The sequence below is a fragment of the Theropithecus gelada genome, chromosome 10 (assembly GCF_003255815.1).
Source record: "Theropithecus gelada isolate Dixy chromosome 10, Tgel_1.0, whole genome shotgun sequence".
Taxonomy (NCBI): Eukaryota; Metazoa; Chordata; class Mammalia; order Primates; family Cercopithecidae; genus Theropithecus; species Theropithecus gelada.
This window is the reverse complement of record NC_037678.1, coordinates 55,442,746-55,467,378: the sequence shown is the minus strand read 5'-3', so window position 1 is coordinate 55,467,378 and position 24,633 is coordinate 55,442,746. Positions and strand designations below refer to the sequence as shown.

At 48.3% G+C, this 24,633-nt stretch overlaps 1 protein-coding gene across 11 annotated transcripts in view; it reads right to left on the bottom strand.

Moving 5' to 3' along the window:
- Positions 1-20,619: 20,619 nt before the first annotated feature.
- Positions 20,620-24,633, bottom strand: part of ZMYND8 (zinc finger MYND-type containing 8) — a 148,597-nt gene continuing 144,583 nt past the window's right edge. For 7 of the 11 annotated variants that reach the window (XM_025398362.1, XM_025398364.1, XM_025398368.1 and 4 more), the window contains 2 exons: positions 23,895-23,978; positions 20,620-22,166 (listed from right to left, as the gene is read on the bottom strand). In XM_025398362.1, the coding sequence (XP_025254147.1) occupies positions 22,030-22,166; positions 23,895-23,978 (221 nt within the window). In that variant the 3' untranslated portion in view covers positions 20,620-22,029. The remainder of the gene's footprint in view (positions 22,167-23,894; positions 23,979-24,633) is intronic. The other 4 variants (XM_025398367.1, XM_025398372.1, XM_025398366.1 and 1 more) reach the window with 1 other exon arrangement.

Here is a 24,633-nt window from a genome sequence, read left to right as displayed (position 1 = left end):
GAGGCTTCCAAATGTGTTGGCCTTTTTAAGGACTTTATCAGTTGCAAAGAATAAAATCCAACTCACACTGGCTTAAGCCAAGAAAAGTGGAGTAGGGGGAGGGAGGATGGAGAAGAGGGAGAAAAAAAAAGGAGGGAGGGAAGGAGGGAGGGAGGGGAAGAAAGACAAAGGGACAAGTGTCTCCAGGAACTTTAGGTGGTATCTGTCTAGATCCAAGTGATCAAGTGAATTTCTCTCATGTGGCCTGAATTCTCAGGCAGGCTCTTCCCTGTCTGGCAAAGATGGCTCTAAGAGTCCTTCAGCAGAACCACACAGACAGACAGAGACCACCTTCTTCACAGTGGTGCAGCGAAAGCCTCAGGATTGTAGCTCATTGGCCAAATCTGAGGCTTAGGCAGCTCATGGAGCTGGATTTAGGGTTGGATTCTGTCACGAACAGCAAGTTGAAGAAGCTGATCCTCCAAGGGAAAGAAAATCAGTGAGCTGTTATTAAAAGAATTGGGGGAATTGAGGGTCGGACTGGAAAATGCAACTGACTCCCATTCCAGTGGTAGGACTTCATTTTCCAGTGGATGGGATATGAGTGAAGGATCCAGTGTAAGGGGCAAGGAGGGACATCTGGAGAAGTTCTGAAGACATCTGGAGCACTGCCACTACCCAGAGTAGACCAGGCAGGACCTGGGTCTATCTAATTGGATGCTAAGCAGGAATATAGGCTCCTTCCTTATTAATGTTAGTAAAATCTGGCTTATCAGTCAGCTGACCCATGTCATTGGAGATGGAGATCTTAACCAGCGGAGTCTCAGAGCTAGAATCTCTGATGGTTAGAAAACTATCATCGGCCAGGCATGGTGGCTCATGACTGTAATCCCAACACTTTGGGAGGCCAAGACATGTGGGTCGCTTGAGCCTGGGAGTTTGAGACCAACCTGAGCAAGATGGTGAAACCCCATCTTTACAAAGAATACAAAAATTAGCCAGGCATACGTATAGCATGCACCTGTAGTCCCAACTACTCAGGAGGCAGAGGTGGGAAGAGCTCTTGAGCCCAGGAGGTTGAGGCTGCAGTGAGCCATGATCACACTGCTGCACTCCAGCCTGAGTGACAGAGCAAGACCCTGTCTAAAAAAAAAAAAAAAAAAAATCCATTACCAAGGGTCAGATAGACTCCCTTACTAGACTCTGAGCTTCTCAGGGGGTAGGTACTGTTGGTTTCATCTCTGTAGCCACAGAATCCAAGCACAGAGCCTGACACAAAGTAGAATCCCATTATAGATGGGATAGAATGAAGGATGGAAATATAAATGGAACCACAGCCAGATGGATGATAATATGTTTGAATGGCCATTAGGACAAATGGATAAAATGGAGGGTTAAATAGTTGAGTACGTGGGTAGATGAATGGTTGGTTAGGTGATTGATTAGATGATTAATTGGAAGGTGGGTGGGTAACTGGGTGACTGAAAGATGGATAGATGAATGAATGGATACCTACTTGGGATGACTAGATGGATAGTTGGATAAATCATGGATGTATGGATGAACAGATAGATTATTGGATAGATGACCGGATCAATAACCAAATAGTTGTGTGGTGAGATGAATGAATAGATGGTGGTTTGGATGAGTGAATGGGTGGGTGGTTTTGAGGAAATATGAATAGATGGTTAGGTGTGTTAGTGGATAATGAGTAGGTTGTTTGGATGGGTAGATGGATGGAATGATTGATAGTTGGTGGTTGATAGTAATATTACGATGGGTATGTGGATGAGAGGACAGTTTAATAGGCAGGTGGATGGAAAGTTAAATGGAAATGAAGTGTGATGGTTAGATGGATAGAGAGTGGAATGGAGGTGAAGAATCTTTAATGTTGCCTAAAATACCTGAGTCAACCTCACTGTTATCTGCCAGCTTAGGTTTCTTCTAGAATGAGTGGTGGAGCTTTACTGGATAAGCTGACTTCTAGCTGGAGTGGATAAAGAGACTGGAGTAGAGCCACCCAGTCACCAACCATCCACTGGGAGTCAGTGATGTGAATACTCCTGAATCCCCCCGACTCCCCATTGTTTAGCACCCTTGCACACAGGAATCCACTTATAATCATGATCTACCCGTCTCTCCCTTCCTGCTACCATCAAAACCTGCTGTCGGAGAAAATTCTGTTTAGGGTCCAACAAAGGGTAAATTACTTATTAAGAAAATTTTTTTCTTTTAGTAGGATTTCATTTGAAACACAAGTAGAATTTCAGCCGTGCACACAGGAGGTTTTGGGTGAAACAGATCTTCCCCCTTGATCCTGAAATTAAACTACTTAAGTGATCAACTACTTTTTTGTTGTGATGAGTAAATGTCAAAGACTAGTGCTGACAAAAGCTAACAGTCCACAGTCTTTAAGGTAAGTGTTTTAACTTGAATTCCTTCTGGATGACTCAGAGTTTCTGGGGAGTAAGGATAGTGTTTTTCTCATCTCTGTATGCTCATTGCCCATCACAGAGCCTGGCACAGATATGGCACTTAATGAATGTTGGATGGCTGAATGGATGGGTGAATGAGTAGATAAATGGTGGGTGGGTGGATGGATGGATGGATGGATGGATGGATGGATGAGTGGATTGTGGATGGATGGAGGGATGGATACATGGATGAATGGATAGGTGAATGAGTGGATGGATGGATGGATGGATGGCAGGTGGACAGATGGGTGGTTAGGTGGATAGATGGATAGATGGATGACTGGGATTTCATGGTCCCAAGCTTCTTGACTTCACTGTTTCCCCAGCAGTATGTTGCTGCTCTCCAGAACATTCTTAGAAGTAGAGTAACTGGACTATTCAGGACTCACATACAAAAACTCTTGGCCTCTCAGAAGTCCAACCTTGACTCCAGAACTTCCTGAGCAGCCCAGCAGAAGGATAGAGACCCACAGAAGTGCCCAGGTTGGCCTCAAGGATGAAAGAATTTGCATATCCAAGGGATTTAGAAGTCAGAGAGATACCATTTGGATTTTTTCCATTGCAAATGACAGAAACATTATCAAAATGGCTTAAACAAAACAGAATTCATCTGCTCACTTGACTAAAAGATTCAAGAATGTGTGACCTCAGACCCCTTCAAATGCAGAACTCAAGACCCATCTTTAAAATTCAATTTACTTCTCTGCATCCCTGGACTCTGTTTCCTGTTATTTGGCTTCGTTTGTAGGCAACATCCACATTCTTAGAGTGGAAGCTGTGGAGGGCATAATCCAACAAAGATTTTCATGAGGAAAGCATTGCTTAATTTTTAAAAGATAACTGCCTAGGGCCGGGCACGGTGGCTCAAGCCTGTAATCCCAACACTTTGGGAGGCCGAGACGGGTGGATCACGAGGTCAGGAGATCGAGACAATCCTGGCTAACACAGTGAAACCCCGTCTCTACTAAAAAATACAAAAAACTAGCCGGGCAAGGTGGTGGGTGCCTGTAGTCCCAGCTACTCGGGAGGCTGAGGCAGGAGAATGGTGTGAACCTGGGAGGCGGAGCTTACAGTGAGCTGAGATCTGGCCACTGCACTCCAGCCTGGGCGACAGAGTGAGACTCCGTCTCAAAAAAAAAAAAAAAAGATAACTGCCTAGGACAGATAATCAGGTTAAATGTATTATGTGAGTTAATAAATGTCCTTATTGTTTAAATATTTTGAGTTGTTTCTTCCTGAGTTACTTGCAGCCAAAAGCACTCCAACTTATATAGCACATAATAAATAGCATTACTAGTGGGTTTTTTTTTCTTTTTTTGGGTTGGGGGACAGAGTCTTGCTCTGTGGCCCAGGCTGGAGTGCAGTGGTGCGATCTCGGCTCACTGCAAGCTCTGCCTCCTGGGTTCATGCCATTCTTCTGCCTCAGCCTCTTGAGTAGCTGGAACTACAGGTGCACGCCACCACACCCAGCTAATTTTTTGTATTTTTTAGTAGAGACGGGGTTTCACTATGTTAGCCAGGATGGTCTCCTGACCTTGTGATGCACCCTCCTTGGCCTCCCAAAGTGCTGGGATTACAGGCGTGAGCCACCGTGCCTGGCCAGCATTACTAGTTTTTTCATATCACACGGGCTCCGATTTCTACTCAGGAAATCAGTCATTCATATTGCCAACAATTGGAGCAGGGCATTTCTTCATCAGATATTTATTGAGCATCCAAAATGCATTAGGCAGTGTCCCAGGCACTACAGACTAAATCTGAATAAGATTTGAGTCTTTCCCAAAAAAAAATTGATCTATCTGACCACCTGAAAAAAAACATAAGCAGAGACAAAGGAACATTGAAATTCAGATCACAGATAAGAGCAAGAGTTAGTCCCCTAATCTCCCTCATACATAAAGAGCTCTTAGAAATCAATAGCAGGGCAACAACCAAATTTAAAATGATCAAAGGCTATGAACAGACTTTTTTTTTTTTTTTTTTTGAGACAGAGTCTTGCTCTGTCACCCAGGCTGGAGTGCAATGGCATGATCTTGGCTCACTACAGTCTTTGCCTCCTGGGTTCAAGTGATTCTCCTGCCTCAACCTCCCAAGTAGCTGGGATTACAGGCACGTGCCACCATGCCCAGCTAATTTTGTATTTTTAGTAGAGACAGAGTTTCACCGTGTTAGCCAGGCTGGTCTCAAACTTCCAACCTCAGGTGATCTGCCTGCCTCGGCCTTCCAAAGTGCTAGGATTACAGGCATGAGCCATAGCACCTGGCCAACATTTTATATTTTTTAAAATGCAACTAGTTCTTGTTTTTTGGTGGTGGTGGTTTTTGGTGTTTGGTTTTTTGGTTTTGTTTTGTTTGGTGAGGGTGGAGGATGTTGTGTGTGTGCATTTTCTGGTTTTGATTGTTTTTTTAGACAGGATCTCACTCTGTTACCCAGGCTGGAATGCAGTGACAGAATCACAGCTCACCGTAACCTCAAACTCCTCAGCTTAAGCAGTCTCCCCATCTTAGCTTCCCGAGTAGCTGGGATTACAGACATGAGCCACCACACCCAGCTAATTTGGTTTTAAAGCTTATAAAAAGATGCTCAGGCCAGACATGATGGCTCACACCTGTAATCCCAGACCTTTGGGGGGCCAAGGCTGGAGGATGGCTTGAGGCCAGGAGTTCCATACCAGCCTGCAACATAGTGAGACCCCCATCTCTACAAAAAACAAAAATAAAAAATTTAGCCAGGCCTGGTGGTGCACGCCTGCAGTACACGCTACTCGGGAGGCTGAGGCAGGAGGCTCACTTAAGCCCAGGAGTTCAGGCTGCAGTGATTTATGATTATGCCATTGCACTCCAGCCTGGATGACAGAGTGAGACCCTGTCTCAAAAAAAAAAAAAAAACTCCGGTGCAGTGGCTTATACCTATAATCCCAACACACTGGGAGCCTGAGGCAGAAGGATCACTTGAGTTCAGGAGTTCAAGATCAGCCTGGGCAACGTAGTGAGACCCTGTCTCCACAAATAATTTTAAAAATTAGCCAGGTGTGATGGCATGCACCTATAGCCCAAGCTACCAGGGAGGCTAAGGTGGCAGAATTGCTTGAGCCCAGGAGGTCAAGGCTGCAGTGAGCCGTGATCATGCCACTGCACACCAGCCTGGGTGATAGAGAGAGACCCTGACTCAAAAAAGAAAAGAAAAAAGTTCAACCTTATAACAAGAGAAATGCAAATACATTCATTGTCCACATTAGTTGAACAAAAATCTGAGAGTTTCATGACTCACAGTACTGGTGAAGCTCATGTATTGAAAACGGTGAATGGATTACCTATAAGAGCACCTTATTTTAAAATTTTTTAAATTTTTTATTTTTGTAGAAACAGGGTCTCACTATGTTGCCCAGGCTGGTCTCAAACTCCTGGCCTCAAGCGATCTTCCCGCCTCAGCCACCCAAAGTGCTGGGATTACAGGCATGTGCCATCTCGCCTGGCCCTATAGGAGCATCTTAAAGGTCAGATGTCAGCTTTGGAGGCTTTTCCGTCAATAACCTGTGGCCCTACGGAGCTTGTTTCCAGCCTTGGTTGCCCCCAGATGGCATCACTAGCCCTTTCTCTGTGTGCCCCACAGCAGTGGGTAAAGGCTGTGGCCATGTGGTATGTAGCAAGAAAGGCCCCCCTCTCAGCCCCCATTGCCCAGCACAAGGTGGTCTCAGTGGTCTGAGAGCCAGGGACCCCTGGGAAAATCCTGTTAACAAGTTTCAAAGTGGCTGGAATACATCCACTCATCCATGCTCCTACAGCTCACCCATTCACAATTTTCAATGTGATGAAGGCAGTCTCCCATCTGTCACTCATCTGTCTGATTTCATCAGCCTCCTGTAAGCCGCTGTATTCCTTAAGTTCTTTTGAGACCAAGTCTCACTCTGTTGCCGAGTCTGGAGTGCAGTGGCATGATCTCAGCCCACTACAACCTCTGCCTCCCAGGTTCAAGTGATTCTCATGCCTCAGCCTCCCAAGTAACTGGGAGTACAGGTGTGAGCCACCACAGCCGGCTAATTTTCATATTTTTAGTAGAGATGGGGTTTCACCATGTTGGCCAGGGCAGTCTCGAACTCCTGATCTCAGGTGATCCACCCGCCTCAGCCTCCCAAAGTGCTGGGATTACAGGTGTGAGCCACCGCCCCCGGCCCCTTAATTTCTTTTATATCCTTTTAAAGTTTATGCAAATATGATAATGTATTTCTTATGTCTTCTTCATTGTTACACAAAGGGTGGCATGTGCCATTGGCTTTTTTTCACTTAGCGATGTGTTTTGGAAATAGATCCGTGTTATGCACAGGTCTATTATTTACCAGGTGCTCGTTTCAGCTTCTGGATGCAGAGGTGAAAATGAGCAGATGAGGCCCAAACCGTCACAGAGCGCAGGGAACTGGACAGAAAGCAGCCCCATTGACACTGGGAGGCAGCCTTTGCCAGGAGTCAGTTGGTCCCACAAGAAGAAAGGTTTTCGCCAGCCAGGAACAGGGAACCAGCACACACACCCCAGGCACAGCTTCGTTCAGGCTTGAGCCACAATCTGTGTCCGCTTCCAAGATCTGCCTTGAGGTCAGCAGGAGAGGAGGGGTCGTGGGAGCCTCCACAGGGAGGGGGAGGTGGGTCTTGGAGGCCTAAGTTAGCCAACTTCAAAAAGACCCGTTGAAAGAGGTTCCAAGAACAACTTCTTGACAGAGATGGCGGCATCTCTCCAGGGAACACTCAGGGGCCATATGGGGTCTCGGTGCTTGTCCAGGAGGTAAAATATTGAGGATCTTTTTTCTAGCTGAGATTTTAACTTCTAGGGCACACAGCATGATACTGTTAGCTCAAAGACGGAGGCTGCTTTCTTCCCCAGTGCAGAGTCACTCCAGACAGTGCTGGAGTCCGGAAGCAAAGACTGGGCGAATGCAGCATAGACTCCCCGGAACAGCATGGGGGTTGCTGTGGACTCGCTGGTCACCTCTAAGGAGATGACATTTGAGCTCAGACCAATACGACAAGAAAGGCCAGGGACAGCATTCCAGGGAGAGGTGCAGGAAATCCACTGTTCCAGGCAGGACAAAGGAAAGAAAGGAAGCCGGTGTGGCTGGATGCCAAGGCCAAGGTCGGAGGGGGCGAGCATGATAGAGCGCAGGGGCAAGGCCGAGCCAGATCTGGTGGGACCCTATTCATTTTGGATTTTAAATTGTATTCTAACTCCAGTGAAAAGACATCTGAAGGTTTTAAGCAGGGTGCTTGAAACCAATCAGGTTTTAAACAGGAGGGTGCTGTGATGTGATTGATAGTCTCAAAATCACCCTGGCTGCTGTGGAAAGAATGGTTAGAAGGGGCAGGATGAAACGTCTGGGCAAGGGATTCCTTCATACATTTTAAATGGTTTGGTTTTTTTAAAATTTTACAATTAATATAAAGTTTATTGCACAAATCTCAGGCATTTTTACGTATGATTATGCTGGGATAATCACAGCACCCAGATCAAGATGGAAAACGTTTCCAGGCGAAAGGCTGGCTCCCTCGCACCCCTGCCCAGTCCATGTCCGCGTTCCATGACTGTTCTGGTTCCTGTCGCTAATATAGTTTGGCCTGATCTAGAACTTCATATAAATGGACTCAGAGCGTAATACTTGGTGCCTGGCTTCTTTGACTCAGAATGTTTTTGTGATGTACTCCTGTTGTTGCATTCTGGGAAGAGGAGAATTCGCGTTAAAAAACGCTGGACCATTTTTCCCTAATATTTTGAGCCCCATGATGCAAGCTCGGCGCCCGAGAAGCTGTGCTCATCTGCAACCACCAGAGGGCAGTGCGGCTCCACAGCTGGCCCAGCCGCCCGCAGGTGCCACCTGAAGTGGGACCAGGAAGGAATAACGCAAGCCTTCCGAGAAAGGATTCCGAAGGCGTCTGCTTTGGGCTGCGCCGGGCTACGGGGATTGCTCTGATGATACTGCAGCACCGTCGACGATACGTTAGACCCAGGAGGTCATGGTAAGGTGACCTTCTACAGTGACCACAGTCTATGCAGGAGGTAGATGGACACTGTAGTGACCTCGAGAGTGGCCCAGCCACCTACAAGGCTGGGAAACGCTATTCCTGCACTCTGCCCAGCTTTAGACATGGACCGCGCCAGTGTTTAATAATATAATTGTCGAGGCGGGTGGATCATGAGGTCAGGAGATCGAGACCATCCTGGCTAACACGATGAAACCCCGTCTCTACTAAAAAATACAAAAAACTAGCCGGGCGAGGTGGCGGGCGCCTGTAGTCCCAGCTACTCCGGAGGCTGAGGCAGGAGAATGGCGTAAACCCGGGAGACGGAGCTTGCAGTGAGCTGAGATCCGGCCACTGCACTCCAGCCTGGGTGACAGAGCGAGACTCCGTCTCAAAAAATAATAATAATAATAATAATAATAATAATATAATTGTAATAATGGTTTAAATTGTCCGGGAGAAATGTTAGGTTGGTAGGTTTGTTGGTTGGTTTGAGATAGGATCCCAATTTGTTGCCCAGGCTGGAATCAAGTGGTGCGATCACAGCAGCCTCGACCTCCCAGACTCAAGTGATCCTCCTACCTCAGCCTCCTGAGTAGCTGGGACTACAGCCGTGCACCACCACACCCGGCTGATTTTTTGTATTTTTTGTGGAGATTTTGCCATGTTGACCAGGCTGGTCTCAAACTCCTGGGCTCAAGCAATCCACCCACCTCAGCCTCCCAGAGTGCTGGGATTACAGGTGTGAGTCACTGAGCCCAGCTGAATTTATTTTTATATCCAGAAGTTCATTTGAGAATGATGATAATCCGGCTCTGGCCAAATGCTGATTTTAAAATTCGACCATTTGGCCGTGTGCAGTGGCTTACGTCTATAATTCCCAGCATTTTGGGAGGCCGAGGCAGGAGGATCGCTTGAGCCCCAAAAGTTTGAGGCTGCAGTCATGATCACACCACTTCACTCCAGCCTGGGTGACAGAGAAAAGCAAGATCATGTATCAAAAATCTCAAAAAAAGGCCGAGCCAGGTGGATCACTTGAGGTCATGAGTTCAAGACCAGCCTGGCCAACATGGTGAAACCCCGTCTCTACTAAAAATACAAAAAAATTAGCTGCTCATGGTGGTGTGCGCCTGTAATCCCAGCTTCTCAGGAGGCTGAGGCACAAGAATCACCTGAACCCAAGAGGCAGAGATTACAGTGAGCCGAGATCACGCCACTACACTGCAGCCTGGGTGACAGAGTGAGACTCCATCTCAAAAGAAAAAAAAAAATCTCAAAAACGAAAAAAAAACTCAGCCATTAAGTGTTTGGTATTTGTTTGGGGTTTTGGTTTTGGTTTTGGTTTTGGTTTGAGACAGAGTCTCGCTGCTCTGTTGCCCAGGCTAGAGCGCAGTGACATGATCTCGTCTCACTGTAGTCTCCACCTCCCGGATTCAAGCGATTCTTGTGCCTCAGCCTCCTGAGTAGCTGGGACTACAGGCGCGTGCCACCACACCTGGCTAATATTTGTATTTTTAGTAAAGATGGGGTTTCGCCATGTTGGCCAGGCTGGTCTTGAACTCCTGGCCTCAAGTGATCCTCCCACCTCAGCCTCCCAAAATTCTGGGGTTACAGGCATGAGTCACAGCACCCAGCCAAGTATTTAGTGTTTGGTAAACTCCAGCTCTAGGTGATGGGGGAGCCTCTTTGCCCTTGATCCCCTACCCCACTCCGTGGGAATCTGGGCCCACAGAGACCTACCCACCTCTGTGGTAGGTCTCAGCCCCTGAAGTCTACTGGCCCCCTTGTGGGGTAATAAGAAATGCGTAGTACATATTACATCAAGACCCGGTACAGCACATGCATACATGTGTGTATAAATAGGAGTGTATGTATATCATGTATGTGTGCATAACTAAGTTCCACAAAGCAATGCTTCCCAAACGACTATGACACATCCTGTAATTTTTCCATCCTGCTCTGTTTTTCAGTGATGCAGGTTCCAATCTGCAAAATCAATTTCACAACCCATGGATTGGAAAACACTGGTTTAGAACAAGGATTGGCAAATAAGCTCATCCACGTGATTGTTTTCATAAGCCCCATTTAACAGAGGGTGAAACTGAGACTGAGGAGGTGTCGTGGCTTGCCCGTGGTTCACAGCTGGAGGCGGGCAGAGCTGAAACTCCGATCCTGCACTCTCTGATTCAGGTTGCAAGCTCTGGTCCACAGATACATTTTATTACTCTTCACATGATTTTTTTTCAAACTTTGACCTGATTCTATAAAACTTGGGTGATTTCACTCGAAATGTAAATTTTCAACTTCTCTAAAATCCAAGTGGATCCCTGGCCTGCATTTGCACATAAGCAGCTAAAGCCATCCCATGGCTGCCCCTGCGAGCTGACTTGGGGGCTCTCCAGGTTGACCCGTTCGCCACAGTCCTCACCATGCTGTGTTTTCTTTTTTCCTTTGTTGAGACAGAGTCTCGCTCTGTTGCCGAGGCTGGAGTGCAGTGGCACAAGCTTGGCTCACTGCAACCTCCAACTCCCGGGTTCAAGCCATTCTCCTGTCTCAGCCTCCCGAGGAGCTGGGATTACAGACATGCGCCACCACGCCTAATTTTTTGTATTTTTAGTAGAGACGGAGTTTCACCATGTTGGTCAAGCTGCTCTCGAACTCCTAACCTCAGGTGATCCACACACCTCAGCCTCCCAAATTGCCGGGATTACAGGCGTGAGGCACTGCGCCCGGTCACCATGCTGTGTTTCCTCCCTGACATCCCGAAGTCAAGCATCGGTTGCCATTGATCCACACAGCTGCCCACTGTTATTCTCATAGTGGAGAAATATTTTTTCTATCAAAAGTGGAAAAATAAAAACTAAATCAAGGGGCTTGCATATTTTAAGAAAAGCAATAGTGGAACACGGTGGCTCACACCTGCAATCACAGTGGTTTGGGAGACTGAGGTGGGAGGATCATTTGAACCCAGGAGTTTGAGACCAGGCTGGGCAATATAGTAAGACCCCATCTCTACAAAAATCAAGAAGTAACTGGGCGTAGTGGCACGCACTTGTGGTCCCAGCTACTCGGGAAGCAGAGGCAGGAGGATGGCTTGAGCCCAGGAAGTCGAGGTTGTAGTGAGCTCTGATTGTGTCACTGCACTCCCACCTGGGCAACAGAGGGAGACCCTGTCTCAAAAAAAAAAAAAAGAGAGAGAGATAAAAATAAATGCACAGATTATTCAAACACATGTTTTGTTGTTGTTGTTGTTGTTGTTGTTTGGTTTTTTTTTTTGGTTTTTTGAGACAGAGTTTTGCTCTTTCTCCCAGGCTGCAGTGAAGTGGCGTGATCTCAGCTCACCGCAACCTCCGCCTCCCAGGCTCAAACAATTTTCCTGCCTCAGCCTCCCAAGTAGCTGGAATTACAGGCACTCGCCACCACGCCCGGCTAATTTTTGTATTTTTAGTAGAGACGGGGTTTCACCGTGTTGGCCAGGCTGGTCTCGAACTTCTGACCTCAGGTGATCCACCCGCCTCGGCCTCCTAAAGTGCTAGGATTATAGGCGTGAGCCACCGCGCCTGGCCTCTAACATGTTTACTATACAAAGAAAGCATGTCTATGTGCGTGTTACACCAGCCTGTTTCCCTAGCTTATATCCCTGCCTGGGTCCCAGGAGAAATCCCCACCTGAACTCACTCCCCTACGTCCACGTCTTGTCTCTTTTGTCCACAGCTGTGTCCCCAGCACCTGAAACACAGCCCACTGAAGAATAAGTCCCTAGTTAATAATTAACTTGTGGCTTTTATACAAAAGTTTCTCCAACGATGACAAAGACGTAGTCATGGTTAAGAGCAGGCATTTTTTGTGTCGTTAGACTGGGTTCAAGTCCAGCTTCCGCTACCCACAAGCTGTGTAGCCTCAATCCCTCTGTACCTGATGTCCTTTGCTGCAAAATGCAGGTCATTAGGATGCAATGTGCATAAATTGCCTGGAGCACAGGAGATGCTGTGTATGTAAATGAAGTTTCCTTCTTCATCTCATCAAGGTGAACCAGGTCAATACTCAGCTGTCTTAACAAAGCTTGTAGGACCCAGCTGGCCCAGGCTTAGGCTATCTGCGGGACCAGGGAGGCCAGTTTTCCATTAACACCACAATCTGAAAAGAGTGCCCTGGGCAGATGAGAGCCCTAGACCAGGCGGCAAAGCCACGGGTTTGATCCCCGGTCACATGTACAAGAACCCACCTGACCACCCTTCTGGGGTAGTTTTCTGAACTAAATTAAAAAACGGCTGCGTCCAGTGGCTCACACCTGTAACCACATTACTTTAGGAGGCCGAGATGGGAGGATCACTTTAGGCCAGGAGTTCTAGACCAGCCTGGCCTACATGGTGAAACCCTGTCTTTACTAAAATTACCAAAATTAGACGAGCGTGATGGCACATGCCTATAATCCCAACTACTCAGGAGGCTAAGGCCCGAGAATCGCTTGAACCCAGGAGGTGGAGGTTGCAGTGAGCCGAGATCACGCCACTGCACTCCAGCCTGGGTGACAGAATGAGACTCTGTCTCAAAAAAAAAAAAGAGAGAGAAAGAAAAAACTAAAAACTTATTCCTCAGGCTCTCTTCAGCCAGGGTCTGATATGTTCAAGGTTCCACCCATCAGCTGTATTTGGTACTGATTAAGTGGGAAGAAAGGTGACTGCACATGGAATATCCCACGTGTCGGTGTGGACCAGCCCAGGGCCAGCGTGGTTCTGGCCTCGGTGCATCTGTTTCTTTGCAGCCCAGTCCTGCGCGGTGGCTTCAGTGGTTTCCTGGAAGCTCAGACCTGATGGGTTTCTACAGCTCTCCATGTGAGCCCGTAAATGCTGTTTTGGGGTTTTTTTTGTTTGTTTTTATTGTTTTTTTGTTTTGTTTTGTTTTGAGACAGAGTCTCGCTCTGTTGCTCAGGCTGGAGTGCCATGGCACAATCTCGGTTCACTGCAACTTCCACCCCCCGGGTTCAAGTGATTCTCCTGCCTCAGCCTCCCGAGTAGCTGGGATTACAGGTGCTTGCCACCACGCCCGGCTAATTTTTGTATTATAGTAGAGTTGGAGTTTCACCATGCTGGCCAGGTTGGTCTTGAACTCCTGACCTCAAGTGATCTGCCTGCCTTGGCCTCCCAACATGTTGGGATTACAGGCATGAGCCACCGTGCCTGGCCTGTAAATACTGTTAATGCATCAGTGAGATCGAGCCCATGAGTCTGGGATAAGTCATGCACAGATGATGGGTATTAGACCCGACATATACAATTGTGGGAGGAGCTGGGAAGTGGGGGTCTGAGGAGGGATCTGGAGTCACCAAGAAGGCGATCTGAGAAGCTGTAGGGCAAGTTCAGAGGACTCAATGGGAATCTGTGGCCTCTGCAGCCCAGCAGCTGATGACGGGCCAGGTGCTGACATGCAGGAGTCAGGAAATTGACCTGGATGCGGAGTGGAGGAGAGCAAGGACAAGCTGGAGCCTGCTGGCGCCACTTCAGTTATCTGTCCCACATCTAACCACAGCGACCTTGCAACAGCACAGGCTGTGGCTTCCTTACAGCCTTGGAAATCTCACACAGCTCTTCTTTTGATCAGCTCTAACTGGGAACCACTCGAGAGCCGGGATTCTGGGAAATGTGGTTCCAGCCTAGCCAGGTTGGCACGGAACTGACCGGTGCACTTACTAATGCCTTGTGCTTAAACTGGTTGGGTGAATTCTGCTTTCTATCACTGACCTGGCTGACAGAGACCTTGGACAGTTCTGCAGTGGGTACTGTCATTGTTTTGTCCACACAAGACCTTTTGTTTGAACACTTTCCCACTGTATGAGTCTGCACCAGAAGAGGCTTGAATCTCACTTTCCCAGCCTCCCTTGCAGTTAGAAGGTTAGCCATGTGGCCTAGGCTCAGCCAATCACATACACCCAGGTGGCACCCAGGCTCAGCAATCAAATTCCCCTGATATGGGTTGGCTCTGTGACCGCACCCAAATCTCATCTCGAATTGTAAGCCCCATATGTCAGAGGAGGTGCCTGGTGGGAGGTGATTGAACTGTGAGGGCGGATCTCCCCCTTGCTGTTCTCATGATAGTGAGTTCTCACAAGATCTGATGTTTAAAAGTAAGGCACTTCCCCCTTTGAACTCTCTCTCCTGCCACTGTGTAAGATGTGCCTTGCTTCTCCTTTGCCTTCCGCCATGATTGTAAGTTTCCTGAGGCTTCCCCAGCCCTGCAGAAGTGTGATTCAATTAAACCTCTTTTCTTCATAAATTACCCAGTCTCAGGTAGGTCTTTATAGCAGTGTGAAAATGGACTAATAAAACACCTAAAAAGCGCTTAGGCTCAGTCAATCAGATGCACCTACATGGGACCTGGGCTTAGCCAATCCAGATAAATCCACATGTGACAGCAATGGAAGTGGATTCTGATGCATGGAATCCAATCTGGCAAGGAGGCAGAAGGGTCATGCCCAGTGTCACTAGAGAAAGTCGCAGTATTTGAGCCCAGTGGGGCAGTGATGTGGGAAGTCTTTTTTTTGTTTTCCAGACGGAGTCTCGCTCTGTCGCCCAGGCTGGAGTGCAGTCGTGCAACCAAAGCTCACTGAAGCCTCCACCTCCTAGGTTCAAGTCATTCTCTTGCCTCAGCCTCCTGAGTAGCTGCGACTACAGGCGCACACCACCCTGCCCCTGCTAATTTTTGTATTTGTAATAGAAACGGGGTTTCGCCATGTTGGCCAGGCTGGTCTCAAACTCCTGACTTCAGGTAATCTGCCCGCCTCAGCTTCCCAAAGTGCTGGGATTACAGGTGATAGCCACCGTGCCTAGCCAATGTGGGAAGTCTTAACACAAAGGTCCTGCAATGTAATCTGGACATTGTTTGTGGCTGTGCAATCTCCTAATCCATCTCTCCGGCCCTCCCAGGGATTTGTGAGCCACTCAATATCCTTTAACAAATGCCTTTTCTGCTCAAATTAGCTGAAGTGGATTCTGTTATTTGCAACTAAAAACCTGACCCCTCCTAATTCATGTAGCCCCCAAGTCTCAGTTTCCCAAGCTGCACAAAGAGTGGAATAACCACCCCAGTGGGCAGCTAAGAGGGGCCTGGGGAGTCATTTTGTGAACTCACCACGGTGTCACACACGCGGGGCTAGTTGTGACTACGGCAGTGTTGTCTGATCACTCACTGAACTGGCTTGGGAAGTCAGCAGACTGGTTTGAGTCCCGGCTCTGCAGTGACTTTTTGTGTGACCTTGAGCAAGTCGCTTCTTTTTCTCTGAACCTCAGTTGCCTCAATGGGAGAATCGGCCCGTTACAAGGGCCTGCTCCATGCAGGAACCAAAGGATTACAGCATGGAAAGTCTCAGCACAGAGCGCCACATGGCACATGCCCACATCAGCGACACTTGGAGGAATATAGGTGATCTTTGCTTCTCTAAAGAAAGTAAGAGTACAGATGAGGGCCTGACATACCCTGATATGAACGTGGCAACTAAATGCTGACCTTTGGAAAACTCAACTCTGATTCATGCCACTGGATTGCATAGTTTAAAATGGACGGTCGGCCAGGCGTGGTGGCTCATGCCTGTAATACACTTTGGGAGGCCAAGGCGGGTGGATCATTGAGGTCAGGAGTTCGAGACCAGCCAGGTCAACATGGTGAAACCCCGTCCCTACAAAAAATACAAAAATTAGCCAGAAATCGCCTGAACCTGGGAGGCGGAGGTTGCAGTGAGCCGAGATCGTGCCATTGCACTCCAGCCTGGGCAACAGAGTGAGACTCTGTCTCAAAATAATAAAATAAAATAATAAAATAGACGGCCAGGCACACTGGCTCACACTTATAATCTCAGCACTTTAGGAGGCCGAGGTGGGTGAATCACTTGAGCTCACAAGTTCAAGACCAGCCTGGGCAACGTGGTGAAACTCCGTCTCTACAAAAAAATTAAAAAATTAGTTGGGCATGGTGGTGTGTGCCTGTAGTCCCAGCTACTCAGGAGGCTGAGGCAGGAGGATGGCATGTGCCTGTAGTCCCAGCTACTCGGGAGGCTGAGGCAGGAGGATGGCGTGTGCCTGTAGTCCCAGCTACTCGGGAGGCTGAGGCAGGAGGATGGTGTGTGCCTGTAGTCCCAGCTACTCGGGAGGCTGAGGCGCGAGGATGGCGTGTGCCTGTAGTCCCAGCTACTTGGGAGGCTGAGGCGGGAGGATGGCATGAGCCTGGGAGGTGGAGGTTGCTGTGAGCAGAGATGTCGCCACAGCACTCCAGCCTGGGTGACAGAGCGAGACCTTGTCTCAAAAAATAAATAGATAAAATAATTGGGCTCAGTCCCCTCGGAAAGAAACCCCCTTCAGGTTCTACTCAATGGTCAGTCCCCAGAGAGGGCTCCCAGTCACATTATCTCCCTACCCGCCTCCCCCTCTTTATTTACCTTCAGCGCATCTAGCCCTCCTGGGATTATATTACATGCATACAGGTATCAAACTGCTTCCCAGTGACAGTGTCAGATCAATAGGGACAGAGACTGAACCTGTTTTGTCCACCACTGTGTCACTACTGAGGACGCGACTCATACAGAGAGTTCAGTGCACAACTGTCTCCGGAATGCAGGGTTTTGGCCCACGTGCTCACTGTCCCCAGTGGGCCTGATCTCTCCACAGGCTGCAGTTTTGCCTATGGCCACCAGATGGCGAGCGTGCTGGACTGCATGAAAACGTCTGAGCCAGTTCCTGTCTCAGTCATTGCCAAAGGAAACCAGTAAGGACCTGGCAGCTTCTGCCAGCTTCTGCCAGGTTCACCAGGCCCTATTGTGTCTCCCTCTTCTTCTCCTCATTCTGAAAACACTCCACCCAGAGTGGAACCTTCAAGCCCTTCCCCTCCTACCTGGCCTCTCACTGACCCGCTGGTGTGGCCTGAGAAGTAAGCAGATTAGAGAGTGTTCTAATGAGGTGGAGTGGATTCTGTTATTTGCAACTAAAAACCTGACTCCTCCAAATTCATGTAACCCTTGAGTCTCAGTTTTCCAAGCTGCACAAAGAGTGGAATAACCACCCCAGTGGGCAGCTAAGAGGAGCCTGGGGAGTCATTTTGTAATGGTGCTCACTGCAGGGCCATTTGCCGTGGCCAGAGTTTGGGGACAATCTGAATGTCCACCAGCTGGGGGCTGGCCACATGCACTATCCCCTGTTCACATAGCAGACATCACACCCTCTAAAAATGGATGGAGGTGCTGTTGAACTGCACCGATATGGATCAATACTCAAGGCTTCAGATTAAGATTAAAAAAAAACAAACGGGGCAAGGGGACAGGGCAGAAGGGTGTGTATAAAATGCTACCATTTATGTAGAAAAAGGGGGCCGGGAGCAGTGGTTCATTCCTGTAATCCCAGCACTTTAGGAGGCCAAGGCGGGCAGATAACCTGAGGTCAGGAGTTACAGACCAGCCTGGCCAACATGGTGAAACCCTGTCTCTACTAAAAATACAAAACTCAGCTGGGCATGGTGGCGGGTGCCTTTAATCCCAGCTACTCGGTAGGCTGAAACGCAAAAATCGCTTGAATCCAGGAGGTGGAGGCTGCAGTGAGCTGGTATTGCACTACTGCACTCCAGCTTGGGCGACAGAACGAGACTCTGTCTCAAAAAAAAAAGAAAACAGAAAGGAGTAGAGAAAAATGTCTCTGCATTTGTTTGTAAATGCAGACTGTCCCTGAGGACTCTGTAGGAATGGGGATTGGAGGGGACCAGGTGGCAGGGAGGGAGAGGCTTTATACTCTGGGCCCTTTCGTATCTTCAGATTTGAGTCATGTGGCTGTTTTATCTGGTCAGATGAATGGTAAAACTAAAAGCAACCATTTCTCTATCCTCGAGTAAGCAAGCCACTTCTTCCCTGGATGTCTTTGCTTCTAAGGGAGGTTGCCGCAGAGGCTGGATGGGAGGTGCAGTGGGACACCTCAAGGTGGCCTCTGCATTTGAGCTGCACTGCTTGCCGCTCCTACGTAGGAGCCACATGACCTTCATTGTGTCCAAGCCCTGGGGACACAGCAGGAAACAGAGACAGCCCCTCCCTCACCCAGCTCACATTCAATTGGGACACACAGGAGAAGGTATAAATCCCCACACCCCTTGCTCAGGGATATGAAGAAAACATTGAGGGCATGAGGGGCCAGTGGGCGGGTGGCTATTTCAGAGGCGACATCTGAAGAATCAGGTGCCAGCCACAGAAGAGGGTGTCCGGTCGAAGTAGCAGAGAGTGCAGTCGAGACAAGAAAGGCAGGAGCTGAAAGAAGACAATGGATGACCCCTCATAGCCACGGCCCCTCCTCTCTCTGGTCTTCAGGATGAAATGAGACAACAGAGGGAAGGTGCACACACATGCCCAGGAACGCGAAGCTAACATTCTTCTCACTTAAAAAAATGACTTGGAGGCTGCATGCAGTGGCCCACGCCTGTAATCCCAGAACTTTGGGAGGCTGAGGCAGGCGGATCACCTGAGGTCAGGAGTTTGAGACCAGCCTGACCAACAAGGAGAAACCTTATCTCTACGAAAAATACAAAATTAGCCGAGCATGGTGGTGGACACCTGTAATCCCAGCTACTCAGGAGGCTGAAGCAGGAGAATCGCTTGAACCCGGCAGGCGGAGGTTGCAGTGAGCCAAGATCGCGCCACTCCAGCCTGGGCACCAAGAGCAAAACACCATCTCAAAAAACAAAAAAAAGACTTGGGAGGCCAAGGTGGGTGGATCACCTGAGACCAGGAGTTCAAGACCAGCCTGGCCAACATGGCGAAAACCCCATCTCTACTAAAAATACAAAAATTAGCTGGGCATGGGTGGTGGGCACCTATAATCCCAGTTACTCGGGAGGCTGAGGCAAGAGAATCGCTTGAACTCGGGAGGCAGAGGTTGCAGTGAGCTATCGCGCCACTGCACTCCAGCCTGGGCAATGGAGACCCTCCCTCCAAAAAAAAGACGAATGTCCAGGTGCCATGGCTTACACCTGTAATCCCAGCACTTTGGTAGTCTGAGGCAGGCAGATCACTTCAAGTCAGGAGTTCAAGACCAGCCTGGGAAATATGTGAAACCCTCGTCTCTACTAAAAATACAAAAAAATGAGCCGGGCATGGTGGTGCGCGTCTGAATCCCCGGCTACTCGGGAGGCCGAGGCACCAGAATCGCTTGAACCCGCGAGGCAGAGGTTGCACTGAGCCGAGATTGCACCACTGCACTCCAGCCTGGGCGACAGAGCAAGACTCCGTCTCAAAAAATTAAAAATAAAAATAAATTTGTAGACAGTCTTGTCTTCCTGTGAAGAATGAGAGGCCCACCCTGACAGGGCTCCTACGCCCTGCTCACCGTCTGTCCCCAGTAACTAAATGGTGCATGGCTCAAGACAGGTCTCCTATACTACTTGAGTAACTGAGCGATCGTTGTCCCCATTAGGATGCAAGTTTGATGAAGGCAGGGACCCGACTCCTTGACAGAACCATGGGATCCTCAGTGCCTGGGCAGTGCCTGACGCCATGCGCGTTTGCTGACTGGCACAAATGCATTTATACCCATGAAGGTCAACCTCCCCTGCTGACCATGTCACATCTTGGCCCTGGGCACAGGAAGGGGTTTGTGGAGGTCTTTCCTGGGGAGCTACTGGATTCCAGAGAAGGAACACTGCTGCCCAGGAAACCAAACCTCAGCCTTGCAAGCCGGCTTCATTCTACTCATACCCTGTGCACCTCTAGCCAGGCTCACAGCCATGGACCAGGGCACCTGCGAGGGGCCGGGATCCTTGCTACCCACGGGAGGCCTGTTAGCTCGGCCTCCCTGCTGGCCTCAGGAAGACAACTCCCTCCTCTCCCAACTGTCTGACGAGGACTGGCGTGGGAAGCACCCACTAGGGACCATTCTCTCCAGTGTGCCCACCACCTGGCTGTGGGGGGTGTTCGTGACCTCTCACGGCTCCTTCTGGGTTTGGTCGTGCAAACCTGACACAGCCATCCCGACCAAATGGAAAACTGCAAATTCGAGGACGACCACGGCGTTTTTCCAAAACAGTTTAATTAAAAAAAGGTAAAGAAATCTGAAAAAATCGGGGGGTGGGGGAAGGAATGGGAAAACCCAAAAAAGCATACCGTGTGAGTCTACTGGCTCAGTGACAAAGAAACACCACCATCAAAAAGATATTTAAGTTTAATACAAATTTTATACAAAGAAAATGTGAAAAAATACTTCCATATGCTAAAAGCAATTATGCTTCACAAATAAGGCCAGCTAGGCTATTTTTTTGTTTTTTTGACAACTGCAATTCACAAATGTTCTTTCTCTCCTGTTTTCTTCTAATCCTCTCTTCTTATTTCTTCTCTAATATGGGTAACTAGCTGGAAACTGTACAGTTCGCATCCTCTTATCAACAATGAAGAGAAAGTAAACAAGACTAAAATGTACAACGAAACGTACTGGAATGATATCGTACAATTAATTTTCTCATATACATACATCACCTTTTGCTTTTTGATCAATGCTTTTTGTTTTACACAACATACAAAATGGCTCTACAGCATACGTAGTGTACGGACAGCATGATGGGGCCTTGCTTTCTCTCATACTGCCTGTGTTTCATGCTTACATAAAAACGTGAAATTCCATCATATAAATAATACGTACATGCTTCATCCCAGACTCAAACGTCCTCTGCGTGCACCTTGCCTTTGAGTCCTTGCTTCCAAGAAGTGCAGCATCTCTGACCAAGTGTGTGTGAGTGTGTTTAAAGGAACCACAAAGCAAAGATTTCTTTTTTTCAGAGTTCATGATCCTAACACTTTCTATGTTCTCCTCTTCTGTGACTGAGCTGAGTGGGGCTTGTTTCAGTTTCTCTTCTGTAAACAAGGACATGGTTTTTTCCCTTTTAGGAGTAGAGTCATCATTTCAATCACGTGAAAGAAACTAGCTTCTCCCTGTGTCCGTCTGGTCCGGAGAGCTTGCGTTTTAGGAACGTCGTAACGTAGTAGCTGAAAGGAGCTAACGGCTTGACAGGATAGAGTCTGTGCCGAAACTCCCGATCCCAACATGCTGTGTAGACACATGAGTGAAAGACGGCTCGCCCTCCCCTGGGTATCCAAGGATGAGGACGTGAGTGTGAAAGTGGTCCCCGGGCCCAGTATCCATTCCATTGTGTGACTGACAGGCTAACTGACCATCCCTTCTCCAATACCAAAACATTCTTTTTGTTGTTGGGGTTGGTTGGTTTTTTTTAATTGTTTTTCTTTTTCTTTTTTTTTTTTTATAAGTTAAAGTTAATACAAATATAAAAAGGGGAAGGTCCTCTAGGTTTCAATGACATCCACAAATTATACATTATTTACACCTAAAGCACAGGGCTCGTATGGGTGAACAGTTCGCAGTCAAAGCCGATGCCGGGTGTCCTGTAGTGTAGCAGCCCCTCCGCCGGGGGCTCAGGCTCAACTGAGGGTTTTGTCATTCTCAAGTCTGAAAGTGGCTGTTCTCCTCCCTTTGTTGTTTCTTCTTTTCCTGGCGTCTGGGTTTTTCTCCAGTGGGGTGGGTGGTTTGTGTCCCGACTCGCTGCTAGTCCCAGAAGGTGTCCAGCCGAGACTCTTTCGGGAGGAGGCTCTTCGTGCTGGTACTGCTGTTGTGCTCGGCACGTGTCGATCCCCTCTTCTCATCGCTGCTGCTCCAACTGGATTTACTACTCCGGGAATGGTCTGAGGAGGAAAACCAATGTGTTTAGCATGCCTGCCCACCTGTGCCTGAGCATAACTATCCTGCAGTCTGACCTGCCCTTCCTGCATAGGAAACCACCTTCCCCTCCCCACTGATGGTTCAAACACTGCCACCACTGACTGCCCTACATCTGTGGGTCTGGAGAACAGAAAGGCAGCACAACTTATTTTTTAGGATTTAACAACAGTCAGCTGGAAAAAACAGTAGGGTGTCATGCTCACAGAGAATAAAGATTTGTGAACTGCCAAGGAAGGCATTTCTTGTGCCGTGTCTGGAACCGTGTACCCTTACTACATCACTGAACGACACAAGCACCCCATGCACTTCTGGGTCCAACCTTGGCTCCTGGAGAAAGATACCGAAATTTGGCATGCAGTCTACTTAGTCAGTGGGATTTCTTTTATCCATGTATAGGCTACTTGAAAATGGACTTACAACCAAATCACACTTGTCCACCCAAGGGAGAGGATCATGAAGGAGAAGAATGGGTAAGTCCACCTGGGAACACAGACCCACTGACTCCCGGTAAGGACAAGCTTATGGGTGACTGAAGGATTCAGAACCAGAGTAAGACCTAGGATGGCTTCAAGGACACATGGACAAGGAGCTGAGTAGTGACTAAGTAAGAAATAAATGAAGAAGCTGAAGGAAGAGCTGAATGAGGTGTCTGTGAAGAGCACTTTAGCCAACAGCCCAGGTCTGCAGGCTCCGCTGGACGGCTGACTGGGAGAAACTTCCAGCCAAGCCCTAAGATCCCATCACATCCTGGATCATTTACTAAGTTCAGACAGACTGGGACAGAATTATTTTTCAGTTTCTTAAGGTGGGTGATAATGTTTGCTTGAAAGAGGTTGAGGGAATGAGTGGAGTGGGCCAAGGAGGGGACCACGCTACTACCTAGGGGGGCTGCCATTTCTTGCTGCCTGGTAAAAAGGCGTGTGTGGGTAATCATGAGTTCTGGAAGATAAGCAGTGAAGAGAATGACAAAGATCTCCAAAGTCATGTAGTTACTCAGGAGAGAACTCTTCTTAGTCACTTGCATCAGTGACCAAAAGGGAGCAATACTATGGCAGGCAGAGCTGGGGGCAAAGGCAGAGTCTTCTTAACAATCCTCAATCTGCCTTCTTATGCCTTCTTCCCTTAGCCGCCAAGCTTATGCTTTTAGTTCTTCGGAAGGACTCTGGGGAGTGATCCAGTTGGTCATCCCGATCCGTGAGAATATCCTACAGTGATGTGGTCCAACCACATCAAGTCCTTCCAGCTCTGGTGAGGGCAGAGACCACCAGCGGGTACTAGAAGAAATGGGACCAGGGCCAAGCTGAGTTCAGTCTCTCTCTCCCAGAACCAGGCTGGCCAATGGAGGGATCTGCAGGCCCTCACTCCTCATATGGAGAGGACACGGGACACTGGCTGCCATAGCCAATCACCACAGGAGGGAATCAGTGTTCATCTAGGACCCTTTATGAACAGAGCGAGGACGATCTCCATCAAGAAGCCAGGCCACATGCTCGCTCTCATTTCCTAATGCAGTTTGTGATGGCGACCAGAGGCACAGCAAAGAAGAAACATTGCAAAGGAAGACCCACCACTCAAAAGAACAGGAGAAGACACACCCACAAAGAAAAAACACACACGGACACACACAGAACGAGCCTTCTGCATGCCAGGAAGAAGCCCCGGCAGCTTCCGTGAGACAGGGTCATACTTACACTTCTGGGCGGGGTAGTTGGGGTGCGGCTGGTGGTCTGTGGTGGTTGGGGCATAGGCAGGTTGCTTGTCACACCTTTTGCTAACTGAAGAGATAGCACAGGTAGCCTCAGAGTCTGTCAGAGAGCTGGAATTCCGCACAACCCCGAGTGCTTACTATTTTTGTTCATCAACAGGCTACTGTTATTAGAACCAGTTGGCACCTTCATTCATGTCACCATTGTCCAACTTTAATGCAAGCACAGGAGACTAAGGCTCTTTAAAAATGCATATCAAACCACAAACAGGATCACTGGACACAGCACAGCATTACAGGTAGGAAATAAGGTATACAATGACATAAAAGCAACTCAGCATTTTGTAAGCCACAAATTCTCAGAACCACTAGCTCTGCCAATAGCCTAATTCAACCATGGGAAACAGAGGTGGGCACTAGAAACATGCTAAGGTTGAAGGCACCATCCCAGAAATCCAGACAACTTAAGGCAAGTAATAACATCAACTGCCCACAGTGATAACAGAATAGGGAGGAGAGGATGGAGAAGACACACATGATGAGGAGGACTGAGGAAGGGGCTCCAGATGAGGTGGCAAGTAAGCTAAATTCTCAGCTATGATGGTAGCACACCAACAAATCACCTCTGAAATCAAAGAGTCAAAAAACAGTGATATGAAAGGAGTCTCCATAAATAATTGATATGGTGAGAAGTTTCATAGGAAAACAGTTGAAAGTAAGATCAA